Source organism: Talpa occidentalis, unplaced genomic scaffold (assembly GCF_014898055.3).
Source record: "Talpa occidentalis isolate TD23 unplaced genomic scaffold, MPIMG_talOcc4v2.1 talOcc4.7, whole genome shotgun sequence".
NCBI classification, from domain to species: domain Eukaryota; kingdom Metazoa; phylum Chordata; class Mammalia; order Eulipotyphla; family Talpidae; genus Talpa; species Talpa occidentalis.
The window spans coordinates 109,499,815-109,518,404 of NW_023605083.1; the positions used below are offsets into that span (position 1 = coordinate 109,499,815).

The 18,590-nt window shown below is 38.2% G+C and overlaps 1 protein-coding gene across 1 annotated transcript in view; it reads left to right on the forward strand.

Annotated features, from left to right (window-relative positions):
* The first annotated feature begins 585 nt into the window (after window positions 1-585).
* HSF5 (heat shock transcription factor 5) overlaps window positions 586-18,590 on the forward strand; it is a 45,025-nt gene continuing 27,020 nt past the window's right edge. Inside the window, 5 exon segments of the mRNA XM_037494095.2 lie at window positions 586-837; window positions 839-1,257; window positions 5,663-6,037; window positions 14,886-14,983; window positions 17,867-18,388. Coding sequence (XP_037349992.1) covers window positions 608-837; window positions 839-1,257; window positions 5,663-6,037; window positions 14,886-14,983; window positions 17,867-18,388 — 1,644 coding nt within the window. The 5' untranslated portion in view covers window positions 586-607.

Sequence of the window (18,590 nt, forward strand, 5' to 3'; positions counted from 1 at the left end):
ATACTCTGGCACCATCACCATTTTTATTTGGCGAGACAAACAATTCAACAGTCTGTATTTAAGATTATACAGTCAGGCCTCCAGTTCTTGTAGCAACTTTGTATTGCCAGAAGTGCACTTCCTTAATTCTAAATCCCCGCATACTGGTTGCACTGAAATACACACATCCTAGTCTTCCACGGTGGATAAATGGGCTTATTTCTTTGCAGGACTTAACACTACCTGGTGGGCAGCCAGACCCAGACCAAGATCTGCGGTTTTAGGATGCGGAGGGATGGGGCTTTCTCCAGCAGGGTCGCGTCCCGCCCTGCTGCCTGGCTCAGGGGCACAGGGCGACCAGAGGGCCGGGCCGCGAGGCGCCCGAGGAGGAAGCTCGGCTTGGCTCGGCTCGGCTCGGCTCGTGAGGTGTCTGGCCGCGCGCGGGAACTCGAGGCCCCATTGGCCGCCCCGGAAGGCGCGGCGGGGGCTCGTGCACCAACGGTCCCCCGGTCCGCGGCGGCCGGGCGCTGGCAGGAGGGGGCAGGGCGAAGCGAAGGCCCGGGGGGATCGAGAACGGGGTGGGAGAGCCAGGCTCGGCGGGGCGAGGCCCAGGGCCCGGGCGGGGGCGATGGAGGAGGCACTGCTCTCCACCCCCATCAACCCCAACAACTTCCCCGCCAAGCTGTGGCGGTTGGTGAACAGCCCCCGGTACCGCTCGATCCGCTGGGATGGCCGCGGCGAGGGGCTGCTCATTGACCAGCCGCTCTTCGAGGCCGAGCTGCTCAGCCCGCCCGGGCCGGGGGCCGGGGGCGGCGGCGCTGGGGGCGGCGGCGGGGCCAGCGGCAGCGGCGGCGTCGGGGGCGGGGGCCGAGCCCGAGCTCTTCAAGACCACCAACTTCACCAGCTTCATCCGCCAGCTCAACCTCTACGGCTTCCGCAAGGTGGTGCTGGGCGGGCCGGGCACGTCGGGGCCCGGGCCGGGGCCTGGGGGCGGCGGGCCGGCCGGCGACGGGCCGCTCCACCACTTCCACAGCCCTCACTTCCGCCGCGACCAGCCGCAGCTGCTCGTGCACCTCAAGAGGCTGACCAGCGCCAACAAGGCCAAGCTGGCGGCCGGCCTGGAGGTGCCCTGCCGCCCGCCCAACCGCTTCCAGAGGCTCCTCATCACCTCCGCCTCCGCCTCCGCCTCGGCCTCCACCTCCCCGCTGCAGCCCCAGGAGCCGCCGCCCGCGCCGCCCCCGCCCCCGCCGCCCGCGGGGCCCCGGCCGGAGCAGCACGGTGAGTCCTCCAGGCCGCCTGGGCCGTCGCCCCCGCGGGGCACATGGCACCTCAGGAAGCAACCTCCGCCTCAGAGGGCGTGTTCGCTCCTCCTCTGCCTGGAGGGGCCCCAGAGGCTCCCGGGGGCCGCTATTGCTGGGCTTCGGTGCGGTGGGCCTCGCGGTGGGCCTCGCCTGGCCTCGCTTCCCCGGAAAGAGTCTGTGAGCAGAGAGGCCCTCTGTCCCCAGGCCCCGGAACCCCAAACCTCCTTGGCCTCTTCCCTTCTTGAGACCCAGTCTCTCCACTGTGAACATCTGGAATAAGTTGTCCATTGTGGAAACACTGGGTGTGAAGAAACAAAGAGGAGCGTCATTTGCTCCAGTGGGAAGCAGAACAGCGTTACCACACAGGGCGACTCTCCTGAAGGTCGAGGTGGGAAGGCACAAGGTCAAAGGCAAGGAAACGTAGACCATTACACCAACCAAAGGAAAGGGAATAAGCTGCCCCAGGTGGAAGTTTTTACTGAAGAGACACACCGCCTTCCACCCACTGACACATCTAAGAAAACTTGGAGAAAGGGCTCCGACAACAGTATTTTAGGTTCCAAGTGATATGTAGGACGATAGGCATTGTTCATGTATTTTAAGAGCGAAAGCATTTGCAAGATGTTTTTCCTATGTAGAATGAATTGGCCAGCCATTTCTTGGATTTCAGCTAATTAGAAGTTCATGCTTATTTTAGGGGTGCTGTGATTAGACACATTGAAAGCAGAGTTGTTTTCTTTACAACTGTCAAATTTTAGGTAAAAGGAATTTTAGAAAATTGCGATTTTTTTACAATCTTTGAATTTCTCACTATTGGCTACAGTCTTTCAGTATTGAAGGAATTTTGTATGCCTAAAACGTGTATTTGCTAAAAGTTTAAGACTGTGGTAGGAAATTTATAAACCTATTTTCTGTTTTTCTTTTCAAGAAGATAAGGATGGCATATTTCTTTTCTCTGTTTTAATAGTCCATGACATGAAGCAGTATACATACCAAGAAAGCAGTAAACAAAAATGAAAATTCATATTTTTTACCTTCAACTGGGAGAATAATAGAACCATTTTCAGCATGTTAAAATGGTTTTAACACAAAGATGCCTGCGTTATTTTTCAGCCGTGGAAAGCTTTTTAAATGTGCAACAAAGGAAACATGGTTCAGTTTAACCTACGCCAGGTTTAAGAATGAGATGGCACTTTGGTCATTTGGAATTTAGAAGTTAAGGAGTTTAGAAGATAAAGGATTAGGTTAGAGTTCTAGTAACAAGTTGGAAAAATAGCAGTGGCATAGGAATGTTCTAAAGGAATTCTAATGGACTATCAAGCCACCCCATGTGATGGCCATTGGTTTTGGTGGGGAAAGGAATAGAGACCATAGCATGGCATACACTGGGCAGAATCTCTGATTTGGGTGTTTGTTTTTCAGGTTGTGTATCTGGTGGGCATAGGGAGAAAAGACTGGAAAATGTGTTCTTGAGAGAAAGAGGATAATAACCACTTCAAACAAAGAAACCCAAACATATACATACATAAAAGCTAACTTGCTCGTTTTTTTCCTTCCCCCCCACCTTTTTTTTTTTTAACCTCATGGGTCGCAAGTCCAATTGTAGTCAAAGGATGGAGCCCATTTTAATGGAAGAAATGCAGAGGCTGTCTAGGGTCTATTTTTCTTCACTTAGTGGTCATTTGAAAAATTATTTGTTGAAGAACACGCAAATTTAATTCATATTTTTTCAATATAAATAATACATTAATTCACACATACCTACACTATTGCCGCTTTCATATATTTCCTTTTCTTTCTTTTTTTTTTTTAATCGTTCTACCTATTGGTATGTGCAAAAGCTATGTCAGGTGTGTTTGTCCAGACTAGTGGCTTGGTTCACTAGGAAATTGTGTTACTTGTTTGCATGGAATGTAATCTGAAGTTCAAGAATACTGTTCAACCTTATTTTGCTTTAATTCCATGTTCAAGGTCCTTGACTCTTCTATTTTTCCAATTTTTATTTAGCTTGAGTCTTGCCTTGATTACACTCCTGACTGCACTGCTACTTTTTAGTTTCCATTTTGCTTTCTGTGTTCTACCTTAGCTTATGGTTTGAATACTTCTGACTCTTTTTACAGTAGAATCTTCTGTTTTAGGACCTAATTCTCTTATTTAGATCCATCGGGAAGCTGATCTGTTTACCTTTCAAGAAAGTACTTGATAGGAAATGTGAGGTTCACTTGTTTTTTTCCCTTTATTTGATCCATTTTTGTTATTTTGTTTTTAGTGCCTATTTATTGTATTTTGTGGTATTTGTTAAAAAGCTGTAAACTAAGTAACAAGTCTGAGCAGTAGGTAATTTGCCTTTGCCTGAAGACACCTACCCTCTCAAGAGACAAATTTGGGGCAAGGGGCAAGTTCTTTCCTGAGGATTGATTAACTCAGATTCACTCATATAGAAGGAATAAAATCTTTTAAGAACAGAAGTCATCTTGCCTTACATTTCAAGAATTCTGGATTTAAACTTTGCCACCTATATCTTAAAGACTTTCTGAAGAAATATAGGTGATGTTCTGTGACGCTATATACCTCATTAAACCCTATGAGATAAATTCTTAACAGAAGAATAAATCAAAGCTGAACATATTTTAGTTCTTTATTAAAGAGAAAAACAGATTTAAAGGAATGTCCTTCTGATCCTAACAGTATTCTTATATTAGCAGCACCTAAAATATATAAATATTTGACTATCACTCAAAATTTGCCATGATGGAAATAGAATTGATATTTTCAGATCTAAACCAAAATATAAGAAATCATTCAAAAATTCTTTAACTGCTTAATTAAATATGAAAGTTCATCAACAGCTTAACTCTAAAGAGGGTAAAAGAAGGACTACCCAGCAATTGGACACTAGCAATCTGTAGTTTTAGTATGTGAAGCAGCAAAGAAAAATCAAGTGGTGGATAGTCTTGGGTGCTCAGAAACATCCATTGTGAAGAGCAAAAAAATGTTTCTGTAGGTCTTTTGTCTTAGGGGGAGTTTAAAGTATGAATACATATGGAATTGCTAGTCAGATAACATAAAAACTGCTTTTTGTGCTTTAAAGGAAAAGTTTTTAAGAGGTATGTCATTTGAATACCTTCAGTCTTCTGAACTGAGAATTTTTTTTCTCAGATGACTCAGCTCTTGATTTCTAGGACTCCAGAACTTATGTATGTATATGTATGTGCTTATTGTAGGCATTAATACTTTATGCTTTAGAGGAAATAAAATGATATAAGTAGAATAACAGATGTATAACACATTGAGTGGGTTTACAGTTTAAATATTTGAAAAAGCAGGTATTTGAGTGCTATCACTGTGTACTTTAACAGATGAGTAGCACATACATTAGATTTTCTGCCTGTCTTTATATTTAATAAATGGAAAGAAACTTGTGAACCACATAATTTAATACATAAAGCTCTCGGAATAAATTAGGCTACCTTTAAGTTCAAGAACCATAGTCAATAAAATAAGATCAGCTTTGTACATTTATATTTTCACTTTCCTCATTACATAGTATTGCCCTTTGTCTTCTTTATTCCACGTTTTAATTCCTTTCTACCTTGCTAGATAAGAGGAAGCAAATGTCAGAATCTTTGAGGCTGGGTATATTTTTAACAAATTCTTCAGATAATTCAGATGGGGATCAATGTTTGAGAGTCATTGTTATCTGGAAGGTGACACTAGTAGAGATACTCTGATGAAAAAGGCCATAGAAAAAGATTGGTTGGTTTAAGGACTTAAAAGAGAACTAAGTCAGAATTTTCAGGCCTGACTTTTTGGCAAATATTATTATTAAAGGAAAATCAGTTGGGAGGGAGCAGAGAACAGTACATTTCTTTTTGGTTTATGCTATAATTTTTATTTGTTACACACATTCCTTTTATGTGTATGGTTAAGTGCTTATTTTCATGCCTATTACTAAGGTTCCTAAATATTTTGAAAGACTGAATGAAAATGTAATACTTCTAGAAAGTAGCTTACAGACTGGAAAAATCTGGTTCAACCATTTGCGGTACAAGGTAAGATGGCTGAATCATCTATTAAAGCCTTTGAACATTGAATATTTGATTTAACATATAATTAAATGTTAAAGATCAGCCACTTTGTCTTTTTGACAGTGATACTGAAAACCAAATAAATGTTTGATTGTTTTTTTTCAGCATTACATGTGTGATCTCATAGTCTGGATTCTGTACTTGTCTTTACAAAATAAATTTTTGTTGTGTTAAAAATGGCTGAGAACTCAGCGTATTCACTGGTGAAGAGTAGTGTATATTTTGTGACTTTTGGTTTACTACATCCAGTGGTATAATATAAAATTAGTAAATTGCTCTTCCTCTTTTATGCAGGACCAGTGGCTGTAGGACAATTCCACCGGTCATTCCGGCGAGATAGTTTGTCTCCTTACTCCTACGTATCAACTTCATCCCACAACCACAGTACTTTCCCTCTGAAAGGTTTAGATCGGACCCCGATTCCTCCTAGAACATGGCAGAACTCCCTTGGAATGCACCCAGGACAAGTGGAAACGTCTCCCACTTTTTCAGATAAAGGGGTTCCATTTCCTGTACTGCAGAGGTTTCCAACTGAGGTTACCTATACCCTGCAGCCCAGCGCCACATCCGTACACATTCAGCAAGGTCCTCAAACAATGGTCAGCTCCTCCCAAAAATATAGTAACTACACACCCTCAGCGCAGTACTCCCAAGCCTACTATCCAACAGGTAGGAGAAATTCAAGTTCAGTGGCTTCTCTTAAGGTACTTTATAATGACCATTTATATTTTTAAATGCATTTCTGCATGGTTAAACAAAAATAGTAGGAATATACTCCTAAGAAATGTCAAAGATTTCTCATCAGGACATATTTTAAGCAATACAGATAACGTTATGTTCTTAAGGATGTGAAAATTCTGTTGGTGCATAAAAGTGTATGTTTTTAGTGAAATTTTCTTATCCTCAAAATGTGTTTTAGCAATGAAATTGAGACTTAGTGCACCATATATATATATATATATATATATATATATATATATATATATATAGCTATATAACTCTGATCTTGGTGCAGAGTGTTTTTTCTCATTATATACATCTTTCATGTTCTTTAATTTTAGAGGTAAAATTACCTAATGTAGTCATTTTAGTATCTTAGTTATAGAACTTAATATAATGTAAAGAGTGTTCTCTTCATCACTTAAAACTAAATTATATGCCTTTAGTAAAAATGCAATGGTATTTTGACTTTGCGGGCCTTACAGTGTAATCCCAGTCATCTAAGAATTGGGAGTAGCAGAGAAAAGGACAACATGACAATAACATCTGACCTGGAACTCAGCCAGGGGTACTGAGTTAGATCTCATGACTTGGGAATCCTTATTACAGTGAACTTATGTTTAACTTCTTGGGATCAGGGTTTTAAGTGTCTCTTAGGGGAGAGAAGATACCTTTTTGTAAGAATAGAGCCTTACTAGTTCATTCAAGTTATTTTCTGTTTTGCAGAAACACCAGATACATAGATCTGGAAGTATTTTCTAGAGGTTTTCCTCCCAGGCAGGACAAAATCCATAGCGAAAATAATTAGAAGAAATGTCAATTAGATAGTGGAATTAAATGATTTGTTTTCTTGTAAAAGTAAGTCTGGTTAATTCTTCTATTTGTAGTAGTACTTGCTTATTTTCGTTTGTTTGTTTGTTTTTTGTGGGACCCTCGCCAGTGGCCGGGGAACGAACCAGCGCTGCAGAGGCTGCGGGCAGCTTTGCAGGCCAGCGCTCAACCGCTGCGCCACCAGGGGAGGCCCCTTGCTTATTTTCTAGCTGAACATCCAACTATATTCTTTTACTGTTGGCTCATTGCCTTCTCCCTAAATACAGCAGCAAGAGGGATTGATTTATTTTCCCAAAGCATTTAAGTTTAATAATATTAAAATAATAAAACTACAGTTTAAATTAGATGGGTCTTAAGATTTTTAAAACTGCAGCTCTTGATAGGTGGAGTTGAGAGGGATAAGAGGAGGAAGAAATTATGGAGTACGGATGGGTTAGCACTTTTAGTTGTTTTGCTTATAAGAAACTTTTTAAAAGTTTATTTACCTTCTTACACAGAAAAAGGTTGAGACCAACTATTTTTCCAGATTTTCAAATGTTTCTTTGAAAAACAAAAGTATCTATATGATCTTTAAAAATAGAAGATGACTAATTTCATGTTATAAGCTATATATCTATGTATAGCAACAAATAGGGGCAGATTTTTATTAATGGGTAGTTTAATTCAATATTTTTATAAGCAAATCAGGAATTGCTATCTAATTGTAATTTTGGCTATATTTCATGTGTGCATAGAGTATATGTATGTATATAGAGAGAGACTGTCTTCCTTCCACTTACTTTATATTCTATCCCCATCAACTTGACAACTCCTTACTTTCCTCCACCCCCTTTTACCTATAAATGTTTCTCTTTCCTAATCCTCCTACACACCCTCCTCAAACTACTAAAAATCAAAATTTTCCAGGGAGTTGAAGTTTGGAAGAACTGCAGCTGAGAGATTTAGAAATCTGGTTGGAATTTTGCAGGCATGCTCCTATAGACATATTAGCTGTGGTGGTTAGGTTCCATGTTGATAATTGTCCTACATTAATATACAGTGGATTATATAGTCTGGTTTATGAGCCAAACTGGTCTGTACAATGTTTCTATGGGAAAATGTATTCCAAGTCTAAATGCCTCTTGGAATCTCCTAGTTCTAAATTTTATGAGAACCACTTGTGTATAATTTATCAGAAAACACTGTAAGTAGTTAATATTATTAATTTTTGTAGAAATACAGTTTGTTAAATAATTATGATTGGAAGTCAACTTCTAAATTGAAAATCATCTCCGAGTTCAAGGTAAAGACTGGAAAAGAGACATTATAAAGAACAAGTGCTCCTGATGGCTTAATAGTATACAGTGTGTATAAAGCAGTCTTATGTTACGTGAACTTTTGATTTGTCTTCTTTAATAGGGCTGACTGAAATAACTAAATTTCTGAGATTAGGAGAATAAGGAATCTCATAATTTCATGATGACTTCAAAGATTTAGGGTAGTTCTATGTTACAATGTAGGCAAAACTGCTTTGAGCATTCTATATAAATAAAACATTACTATATAAATAAAACATTGTAATGTTAAAGAGTGAAAGACCTATTATAACATAACAAAAGACCCAAAGTTAAGTAGAATATCATTCCTAGAGGCAGGATAATAATCACTTCCAAAGTGGCTAGTTTTGCAATAATGGTCATACTTACTGTTTAAAGTGAACTATGTGAGGTTTGGATCAAATTTTAATAAAAACAATACCTAGCTTTACTTAAAAATTAGTTATATTGAAAATAAGCCCGGGTCTGATCTTCATATCGTATAACTGGTAGATTTTGAATTTTGCAATACTTCACAACTATCTAGTAAAGCCAGACATTGAGGAAAAAAGATTGCTATTAGACTGATTCATAAAATGACTCGTCTGAATCACTTCTTATATTTGTCATTCCTCTCTAGAAGCATCTGTTCTTTTTGCCTAGCTTGCTTATATTTTTTCCATCTTATCACTTTTTTTCTCTCAGCACTTTTTCAAAGATGAAATGGTGTAGATTCAGTGTTGGTTGACTTGTTTAATCTTGAATCAGTTTTTCCCTCTGATGTTATTTCCCTAATAGGCTACTATAATTTAATTTACTTCTCTTATTAAAAACTTCATTTTAGACTTTTGTTTTACTCATTCTCTGTATTTTGGACATAGATAAGAATATTCTTGCATTCTTTTTTTTATAGAGACCTATATTGAGATATTGTTTTCCTTTGACTAAGTTATAATGCTGAACTGACTTAAAATCAGCTTAGCTTTTTTTTTTAAGTTGACTTTTAAGCGCAAACAAGTGATTAGCGACTTGTTGCTGCTCTTCATCTCTAAATTAACAAATATACAGCAGTCACTATGACCAGACACTGTTCTGAATACTTTCCAAATATTAATTCATTTGATCTTCACAGCAACCTTATAAGATAATGTAATTATCTTTATTTTATAGATTAGGAAACCAAGCGACACTAGGCAGAAACAGGACTGGGGAAACCTAGACAGTCTGACTTGACTCCATTCTTTCGACTTTTGATCCTTATGTTTGCCTGCCTGTTTTATAAGAAGGGGTATTTTTTTCTTGCTTGCTTGCTTTTCTTATTTCTTGCTTGCTTTTTTATATATAATCTGCTTATATATATTTTACATTATTGTTCATTTTTGTACCCAATGCTTTGTTTTCTCAGGTGTACTCCCTATAGAATTCCCAACTGTGCACCTTCCCATAGTCCCTTGTGCTCTTCCAGCCATTGTTTTGATCTCTCTCCCTTTCCCACCCCTGAAGAATGTGTCTGATTTATAGTTGCCTGTTAATTTTGTTTTGTTTTGTTTTTTTATTGTTATTATTTCCCCCCTTGATCCTTTTTTTGGTTCCCCCATGGAGGTATATTATTTTCTTTTGAGAGACCCTTTTCTGGCATATCTCTTCCCCAGAGTTAATTACTGCCCAAGGAGGGAGACAACACATTGGTGGAGGGGCTACCCTCCTATGCTTCTGTTGGTAGTGAACTGCCCTTGGTTGTTGACTCTCCCTGCCCTTACAGAGAGAATATACTTCAATGGCTAGAATTGGAGGTCCAGTTTAGGAACCTCTCAGGAGCAGGGCTTCATCTAATGCATTTTTGTATCCTTTTCTACCTAGCACCGTACTTGGCTATAATGAGTCCTTAGTAAAAAATTTATTGAACAGAATGAAATAACTTGCGTTTCAACTTTGCAATTAATCATCTGATGTGATCCCTCAGTGGATTATTTCATGTCACTCAGCCTCAATTTCCCTTTCCATGAAATGACAGTAATAAAAATTTTAAAGAGACGATAATTTTAGTTAGGGTTTAAGTGATTTTGTGTAAAGTAGATTTTATAAAATTTGAAGCACTGTTTACATATAAAGAATAAAATACTTTATCTTTCAAACTATCTTTCAGATAGTAACACTTTAAAGGCTAAAGTAATTGTAAAAATATATACTTTCCTCTAAAGTACGTAGGATATTTTTGTTTTTTTTCAAGGCTATATATTGTATTTTTATTTATATTTTTTTCTGAATTGACTCTTGGGCAAAAAAGTTGCTTATTATTGTTTTAAAATACATTTACATTCTAAAAATGTAATCTTTTTCAAACCTCTAATTCTATACAATGTATGTAAGCATTATAGAACCTGGCGTTATAAGAGCCTTTGATATTGTTACTCTTGTGTTCAAGTAACCTATATTGTCAACTTCTCTGAAAAAGTCTGATTTTGTCTTACGGGATAAGACTTGGCATAGATACACCAGGACATTCTCTTTAACTGAAAGTAGAAACTAAGCAAAAGCACAGATATATCTATCTTTCTTTTTATGGAGTTAAAATAGACAATACAATACAGAATCTACTATTTTAATGTTTTTTTAAAGATTTTTTTATTTATGCATGTAAGAACTGGGGTGTAGGCCAGAGCCGTGGAGGGTGAGAGGATTCACCAGAGACAGAGTGGGGAGCAGAACAGGCAGATCTACTGAAATACCTTCCTGAGGAGAGCAGCGGGCCAGGCAGGAGAGGTCTCTGTGTGATGTGGATCACCTCCCTGGCAGGGGATTGAACATGTGCTATAGTGCTTGGTGATAGCTTGATAGAGCTGTCTTTAACCCCTGTGCCACCAGGGAGGCGCTCTCTTTAAATAATTTTTAAGTATACAGTTCTATGGCATTAAATGTATTCATGTTGTTAGACTACCATCCCTACCATCCCTCTCCAGATCTTTTTCATCTTCCCCAACTGAAACACCCCCCTACTTCCTGGTACCCACTGTTCTTTCTGTCTCCATGAATTTGACAACTGTAGGGACTGCATATAAGAGAAATCATACAATATTTGTCCTTTTGTGATTGGCTTATTTCATTTAGTGTAGTATCTTCAGAGTTCATTGACATTATAGCATGTGTCAAAATTTCTTTCCTTTTTTGCTGGATAATTTTCCATTGTGTGTATGTGCCATATTGTGTATCTATTCTTCTAGTGCTAGACACTGAGTTGCTTCTACGTTTAGACTATTGTGAAAATGCTGCTGTAAATATGAGTGCACAAATATCTGTTGGAGTGTCTTCTTTCACTTCTTTTGGGTATACGCCCAGCCCAGAAGATCTTTTTTTTTTAATCCTCATCATAAATGAGATGCTATGGTTCTAATTGCTATAGTAATTTATATTGAAATTAAACTTACTGTTAGGCTGTTTTTCCTTGTGAGCATCTACATTGGGCATTTTCTCACTGTTGACACTGTACTATTCTTTTTTTTTTATAGAGGCATGTTTTATTTATTTGTTTGTTTGTTTATACATGCACTGGGTACAGTCAGAAGCGCGGGAGGGTGAGAGAATTCACCAGAGCCAGAGCGGGGAGCAGAGCAGGCAGAAGGACCGAAGTACACTGCTGAGGGGAGCAGCGGGCGGCAGGAGAGGTCTGCGCGCCATGTGGGACCCTCCTCTGGTGGCCGGGGAGCAGCCGGGGATCGAACCGGCGCGGCAGAGGCCGCGGGCAGCCTCGCAACCCAGCGCTCAACCGCTGCGCCACCGGGGAAGCCCGACACTGTACTATTCTTGAGTAGATTCAAATCCAAAACATTTTAATCATGTATTTGCAGTACCTCCATAAGATAAAGTGTGTGAACTTGTTTTCCTAATCTATCGTGTGAGTGAAAATTTTTGCCTTTAGATAATATTTAGGAATCCTGGATTTCCTAAACAACTAGAGTTGTTTTTTTAAATGCTTTTAATTCTTGTATTTACATTTGAAATGTAATTCTATCCATTATTTCTGTTTTTTCTCCTATGTGCAATTTAATACCATAAGTGAGCACTGCCTTCAGGAAGACATTGGAAGATCTTTATGCAAATTAATATGTCATAGGACATAGTGGCAAACTCAGTTTTACAAATGTTAGTGCTTTCATAGTACCCACTAGATTGATTTGTCATGTACTATGCACACAGTTGCATTTCTATAGCTAGGTTTTCATATTCAATACACTTACCTTGCTTTATGCTATTTTGTTGACTTTATGAAGTAGGACTGCATTGGTAAGGAAATAGCTATTGAGGAATCTTTATGGATTTTTATTCAGCTTCTTTTCTTCATGCAGGTATCTTTTTACTTTCCATTTGTTATTGGACACTTCAAAGGATATTCACTATTTTTCTGTTTCCTTAATACCAAATCAGCTATCACTGTTGTTTATTCTAGTTTATTTCTCCAAAAAAATTATTTTAAAGTATACTTTAACAGCTATTCATTATGTGTAACCAATGGTGTCATACATGCCAATGTTAGAAAAATTAAGCTAATAACTTTAATTGATTTATTTGTAAGGCAATACTGTCTTATGGTGATAGAGCTGCAACTCCTGGTGGAATCTTTCTTGCCACTAGGGGGCCAGGTTTTCCTTCGCTGTTAAAACTCTAGGTAAAATTTGGAGTTTGCAGACCCTTCCTTGGTATTTTACTTTGTTGACCAACTCATTTCCCAGATTCCTGAGAAAACAGATTCAAATCCAAAACAACTTAATTGTATATTTGAATACTCTGCAAAGGAGAAAATGTAAAAACCTGTTTGCCTAGTCTATGCTGGAAGTAACAATAATTTGAATTTTATGTAGCATTCTGACTTTTTAAAACCCTGGAATTGTTAAAATTATGTAATTCAGAAAGCATCAGCCCTTGTATTTATAGATGAACTAAACTTATGTCCATTATTTCAAATTTTTCCTTTCATTTGCAAAATTTAACACCTAAAATTACACATGATAAAGTGAAAAAATATTTATTTTTACTATACCTTTATGAACTTCTGACATTTTTAAAATCAGTGGTCTATTATAAAGAAATAGGAAAAAATTCAATGAATTTACAATCTTACCAGTTTACTTTCAAAGGTTAAGGAATGAGATTGTTTGGTAATTTTATTATATTAGCACATTCAAAATATGAAAAATTTAGACTTAAAAATAGAAAGTTGCTACTTTATGGTAAAGTTGTCCTTAAAAATATTGAGCAAATGGAGTTCTAGTAAACTTTAAATGTTACATTTAGAAAGAAGGAATGTTTAGAAAGCAAAGCGTTGTGGTATATTGAAGAGCATGTGCTTTGGAATTTGCTTGCTGGCTTGTCATTTCTGACTGTGACTTTCAGCAAATTATTTAACATTTCAGAGCTTTCATTTCCTTATTTTGTAAAGTAATGTTAATACCCTCATATGACTATTGTTTGGATTAAATGAGACAATATATGTAAAGCACCTAGTACTGTGCCTCTAACATAATAGATGTTCAATAAATGTCATCCTCTGTTTACTCCAAATGTATAATGTTATAACTGATTCTCATTTTTCTGGAGAGTTTGGAAAAGAGGAGACTCAATTTAATATTAAGGCTGAATCTGTAAGTCTATTCCAGCACAAAAGGATTAAGTCTTTTCAGGGTGACCTAACTATAAAGAGAAAGTTTGGAAAATGTATTTCTTTAGTGAAAAGAACAGTAGTTAACATTTATTACTTGCTTGCTGTATACCAGTACTACTCTCAGTGCTTTATTCATGTTAACTCATTCACAACAGCCATAGTAGGTAGATAATATTTATTACCCTTATTTTAATAGGATGCAGAAACTGAGACCCAAAGAGATTAAACTTACTCAGGTTTACCCAGTTTTTAAAATTTTGGATTTGGCCTCCAAAACCAGGCAGTCTGGTTTGTATAATTGGTTAAAACATTTTCTTGTGTAAATGGCACTGAATGCCTTGTTTAATGTTAGTAACATTTGGAGAGTATTTTATCCTTAAAAATACATCTGTCTTTGGGCCTCCCTAGTGGCACAAGAGGTTAAGACACAACCTACCTATCCACAGCCACTGCAGCACGAGTTCAATCCCCGGCCAGGGAGCTACTCACATGGCGCAGCAGACCTCTCCTGACTTGCCTGCTGCTCCCCTCAGCAGTGTATTTCAGTTGATCTGCCTATTCTGTTCCCCACTCTGTCTCTGGTGAGTCTTCTCACCCCCCACACCTCTGGCCTGTACCCCGGTTCTTGTATGCATAAATAAATAAATCTTTTTAAAAAATGCATCTGCCTTCAAATGGTTATTACTGTTAAAATGATTATAACCATTATTTTGGAATTCCAGATATATTCTGATATTTTCAACAGGATGAATAATAACAAATGTTTGGTTATAAAGACAAAAAAAAATAGGCACTAATTTTTGTGAAAGTAAACCTGACCCTTTTTAATGAATTTTAAAATTAGTTTATTGTTGTTTTCAACAAATGATACAATCTAGTTGGATTATATGTACTTTTATTGTACCCACAAAGGAAAACTTCTGAATTTTTTCTTTCCAAGTTGAAGAGGGAGTGCCTTGAATGCTATAAAGGTTTATTATGGTTGATGGCATTTCTGTGTTTGAATTCATTCCAGCTGTGCTACAGTGCTGCTCTCCTTCTACCCATATGGATGCTCTAAGTAGTTGTGTCACTCCCACTGCCTCTTCATATGCTCACTGCAACTACTTCCAGGTAAGATTCTTAGAGCATGCCTGGATATAATCTGTGCTTTATGTCCAATATTATTGACCTTGTGGAGTTTCAGAATGTAGTTTTATTTTATCTAGTAGCCAGAGGTGTGCTGTGGACTATGGCCTAGGTTTTCTCTATGCTGAAAAGGAGTTGATTCTTCTAGCCTGTGCCATCCAGTATAGCAGCTACTACTCACAAGTGGCTATTTAAATTTAATTAAACTTAAATAAAATTTAAAATTTATTCATCAGTCACACTAGCCACCTTGCAAGTGCTTAGTAGTCTCATATGACTAGTGGCTGCCAAATTGTACAGCACAGATAGAAAACATTTCCATCATTGCTGAAGGTTAGTTTTACCAGTGCAATTCTAGGCTCTCACATGGTAAAATGAATACCAAAAAGATCAAATGGAAGAATTTTCTAATGTGGTACAGATAATAATTTCTTTAAGGAGATAGAAAAAATGTTAAAAATGAGAAATTTAAGTGGTGGTCTCTTTCAACTTTAGACCCCTTATTGGAAACAAGTATTTCAATTATCATCTTTTTTATTAGGAAACAATTGTTATGATTTAAATACTTTAGACTGATGTTTCTAGGATAAGATTAAATGTCATGCTTTGTGTTTTTGTGCTATAATTGTTTAAAGATTGTATTTATGTGACTTTTTAATGTCATCTAACTGGAATAGCTTCTGTTGAGAGTGTCTTACTGGTACATTCCAGTACTCAAAAGAATATTCCTTTTTTTTTTAAAGAAAATCTACATGGGAAATCTATATTCACTTTGTTGTTTGAAGAGTGTAGAATCAAATCAAGGGGACTTAGTTGGACTTTTTTTTTAAAGATTTATTTATCTTTAAATAGAAGTGGGGTACAGGCCAGAGGCAAGGGAGGGTAAGAGAATTCACCAGAGACAGAGTGGGGAGCAGAACAGGCAGAAGACCGAAAACACTGCTGAAGGGAGCAGCGGGTGTGACAGGAGAGGTCTGCCACGCCATGTGGGAATCTCCCTGGCTGGCCGGGAATTGAACCCACACTGCAGAGGCTGCGGACAGCCTCACAGCGCTGCACCACCAGGGAGGCCCAAGGTGGACTTTTTTTTTTTTTTAAAGATTTATTTATTTATTTCTACAAGCACTGGGTACAGTCAGAAGCATGGGAGGGTGAGAGAATTCACCAGAGCCAGAGCAGGGAATACAACAGGCAGACTGATGAAATACACTGCTGAGGGGAGCAGTGGGCGCGGCAGGAGAGGTCTGCGCGCCATGTGGGACCCTTGCTGGCTGGCCGGGGATCGAACCGGCGCTGCAGAGGCTGTGGGCAGCTTCGCAGCCCAGCGCTCAACCGCTGTGCCACCAGGGGAGGCCCCCCAAGTTGGAGATTTTTAATGGCAGATTATCAAGCATGATTGCCCAGTCTCTTCCTCTTTACTTGACGGACACATCTGTCCTACAACTTAGATGCTCATTTGTAATTGAGCCACTCTCCCGTGGATCACACTGGAGATGCTCTGATAGTGTTTATAATCTTTTATATTTATGTTTTAGAACTACAAAGACAATATATGTTTATTATGAGAAAATAGAGATCAGTGGTGAATATAAAATTTTAAGGTTAAAAAAAGGAGAAAGTGCTTCAGATACCATTTGGGAAATAAGTGCGGTTAGTTCAGTTGGATTGTAGCTATTGGTGACGGTATGCATGAATAGTTGGTGTATTGTAGTGGTTAAGAGCTCTTCAGTTATTTAAACTTAGATTTGAAATCTGGCTATGTCAGTTATTTCATTGTGACTTTGGATAAATTACGAAGTTTATGAACCTTAGTTTCATCAGTTTGAAATGGAGATTATCACATTTCCCTGACCTCTTATGAGGACTAAATGACATAATGTATACAAAACCTTTTGCACATAGTAAGCACTTTGCTTGGCATATATTAAGAAGTCAATAAGTGGTGCTGTTGACTATAGTAAAGAAGTTTGATACTTATACCATTTAAATTTACATTTTTTGGCATTAATGGCATTCAGATCATTGGCACAATCTCAGTGGTGTGTTTGGCAATGTTGACTCATGGCATGATTTATTTAATCATAACTTTGTATTTTAGGTTTATAATCTGATACAGTCAACATGTATTGAATGCATATTCTGCCCATAGCTTTTCATTGGCAACATCAACTCTTAACATGTTTTTTTTAATCGTTTTTTCCTCAGTATTTTATGTTGTAGATTATTTGACTATCAACAAACTGAGTGCCTACTCTGTGCAAAAACACTATATACAAGAGAATACATCTTCAAGATATCAGTCTAAAAGTGACAGCTATTTTTAGTATACTGTTTTATTATTAAAAAGAAGCAATCTCAGAAACCAAAGGTATTCAATATTCCATCCATTTTTTTCCTGGATCATTTGGAACAGAATATTAGTACCTCCCCCTGAATCTATAGACATATTGGTGGACTATAGACATATTGGTGGACTCCTTACTACATTCCTCAAATAGCATACAATAGATGAAAGTGATATTTTGTCTGTCAACCTTTGTGAAAGAATTTGGCATATAGATATGTTATCAGCAAATAGGTATTGGGGCATAGTATCCTTTTAATTTTGTATACTTTGATCCTGAAAAATTATTGGTCCAGTCCAGTATTAAAATAGCAGAGTGGTTGACATATAATAGTTGCTAAGGAATGTTAACAACAGATTAAAAGTATCACTGCTGAAAACTTGATTGGCATTCAGATTTTCTTAGCTTTAGTTTAAGTTTGATCTATTTATATTTAGCACTCATCAGCCTAAATGTTGTTGCTTTCCTCCTTAATCTCATATTTGATTTTCTATCCAAACAGTCCTATTTTCTCTTTTCTCAGAATCCTCCAATGCAATCCTCCTATCCAGTTGAATTTCTGCCTTCTAGTTGGCCTTGCAGTGCTACTGATGAAAATAAAAAGACAGAAGTAAACCTAGAGGCTGTTTTTCAGATAGTAGATGAGTTGCATTCCTCCCCTAAATTGGAGATGGTAAAGGTGGAACCTGTTGAGAATCAGTGCCCAACATCTCAATCTAACAGAGGCCAACATATTCTAACTAATTCAAACAACAGCAACCCATCTTCCACAAGTCAGGCTAGCCAGCTGGAGCCACTCACTCCTGTAGGCTCAGATATTACATCTTTTGTGGTTGGAACAGAACAAGCAATTACCTGCTCTCTACCACAGTCACCTGAGTACATCTATACCATCCACACAGCTCAACCTGTTGAAAATACTACCATGCAGGAATCTGCAGCCATCCAACAAGCTCATGTCAAACTGAAGGAGCAGCTAAGTCATAATCCATCTCCATCTTCAGTAGTATTTGTACAGGAAGGGCTACCATTCAGCTCACACCAGGTAAGGGGGCAAAAAAAATTTCTAGATAAAGCTTGCAGTACGTGGGCTTCTTGCTAAAAGACTGTTCTAATGGAGAGTTTGTCCAGATTTTATTCGAGTTTAATGCTAATACATTATACTTTCCAGAAGCATCATATCCCATTGGTTCTACACAAAAGATTCAGAAAGAAATAACTATAAACCCCTCATTATGTTGTGGCTC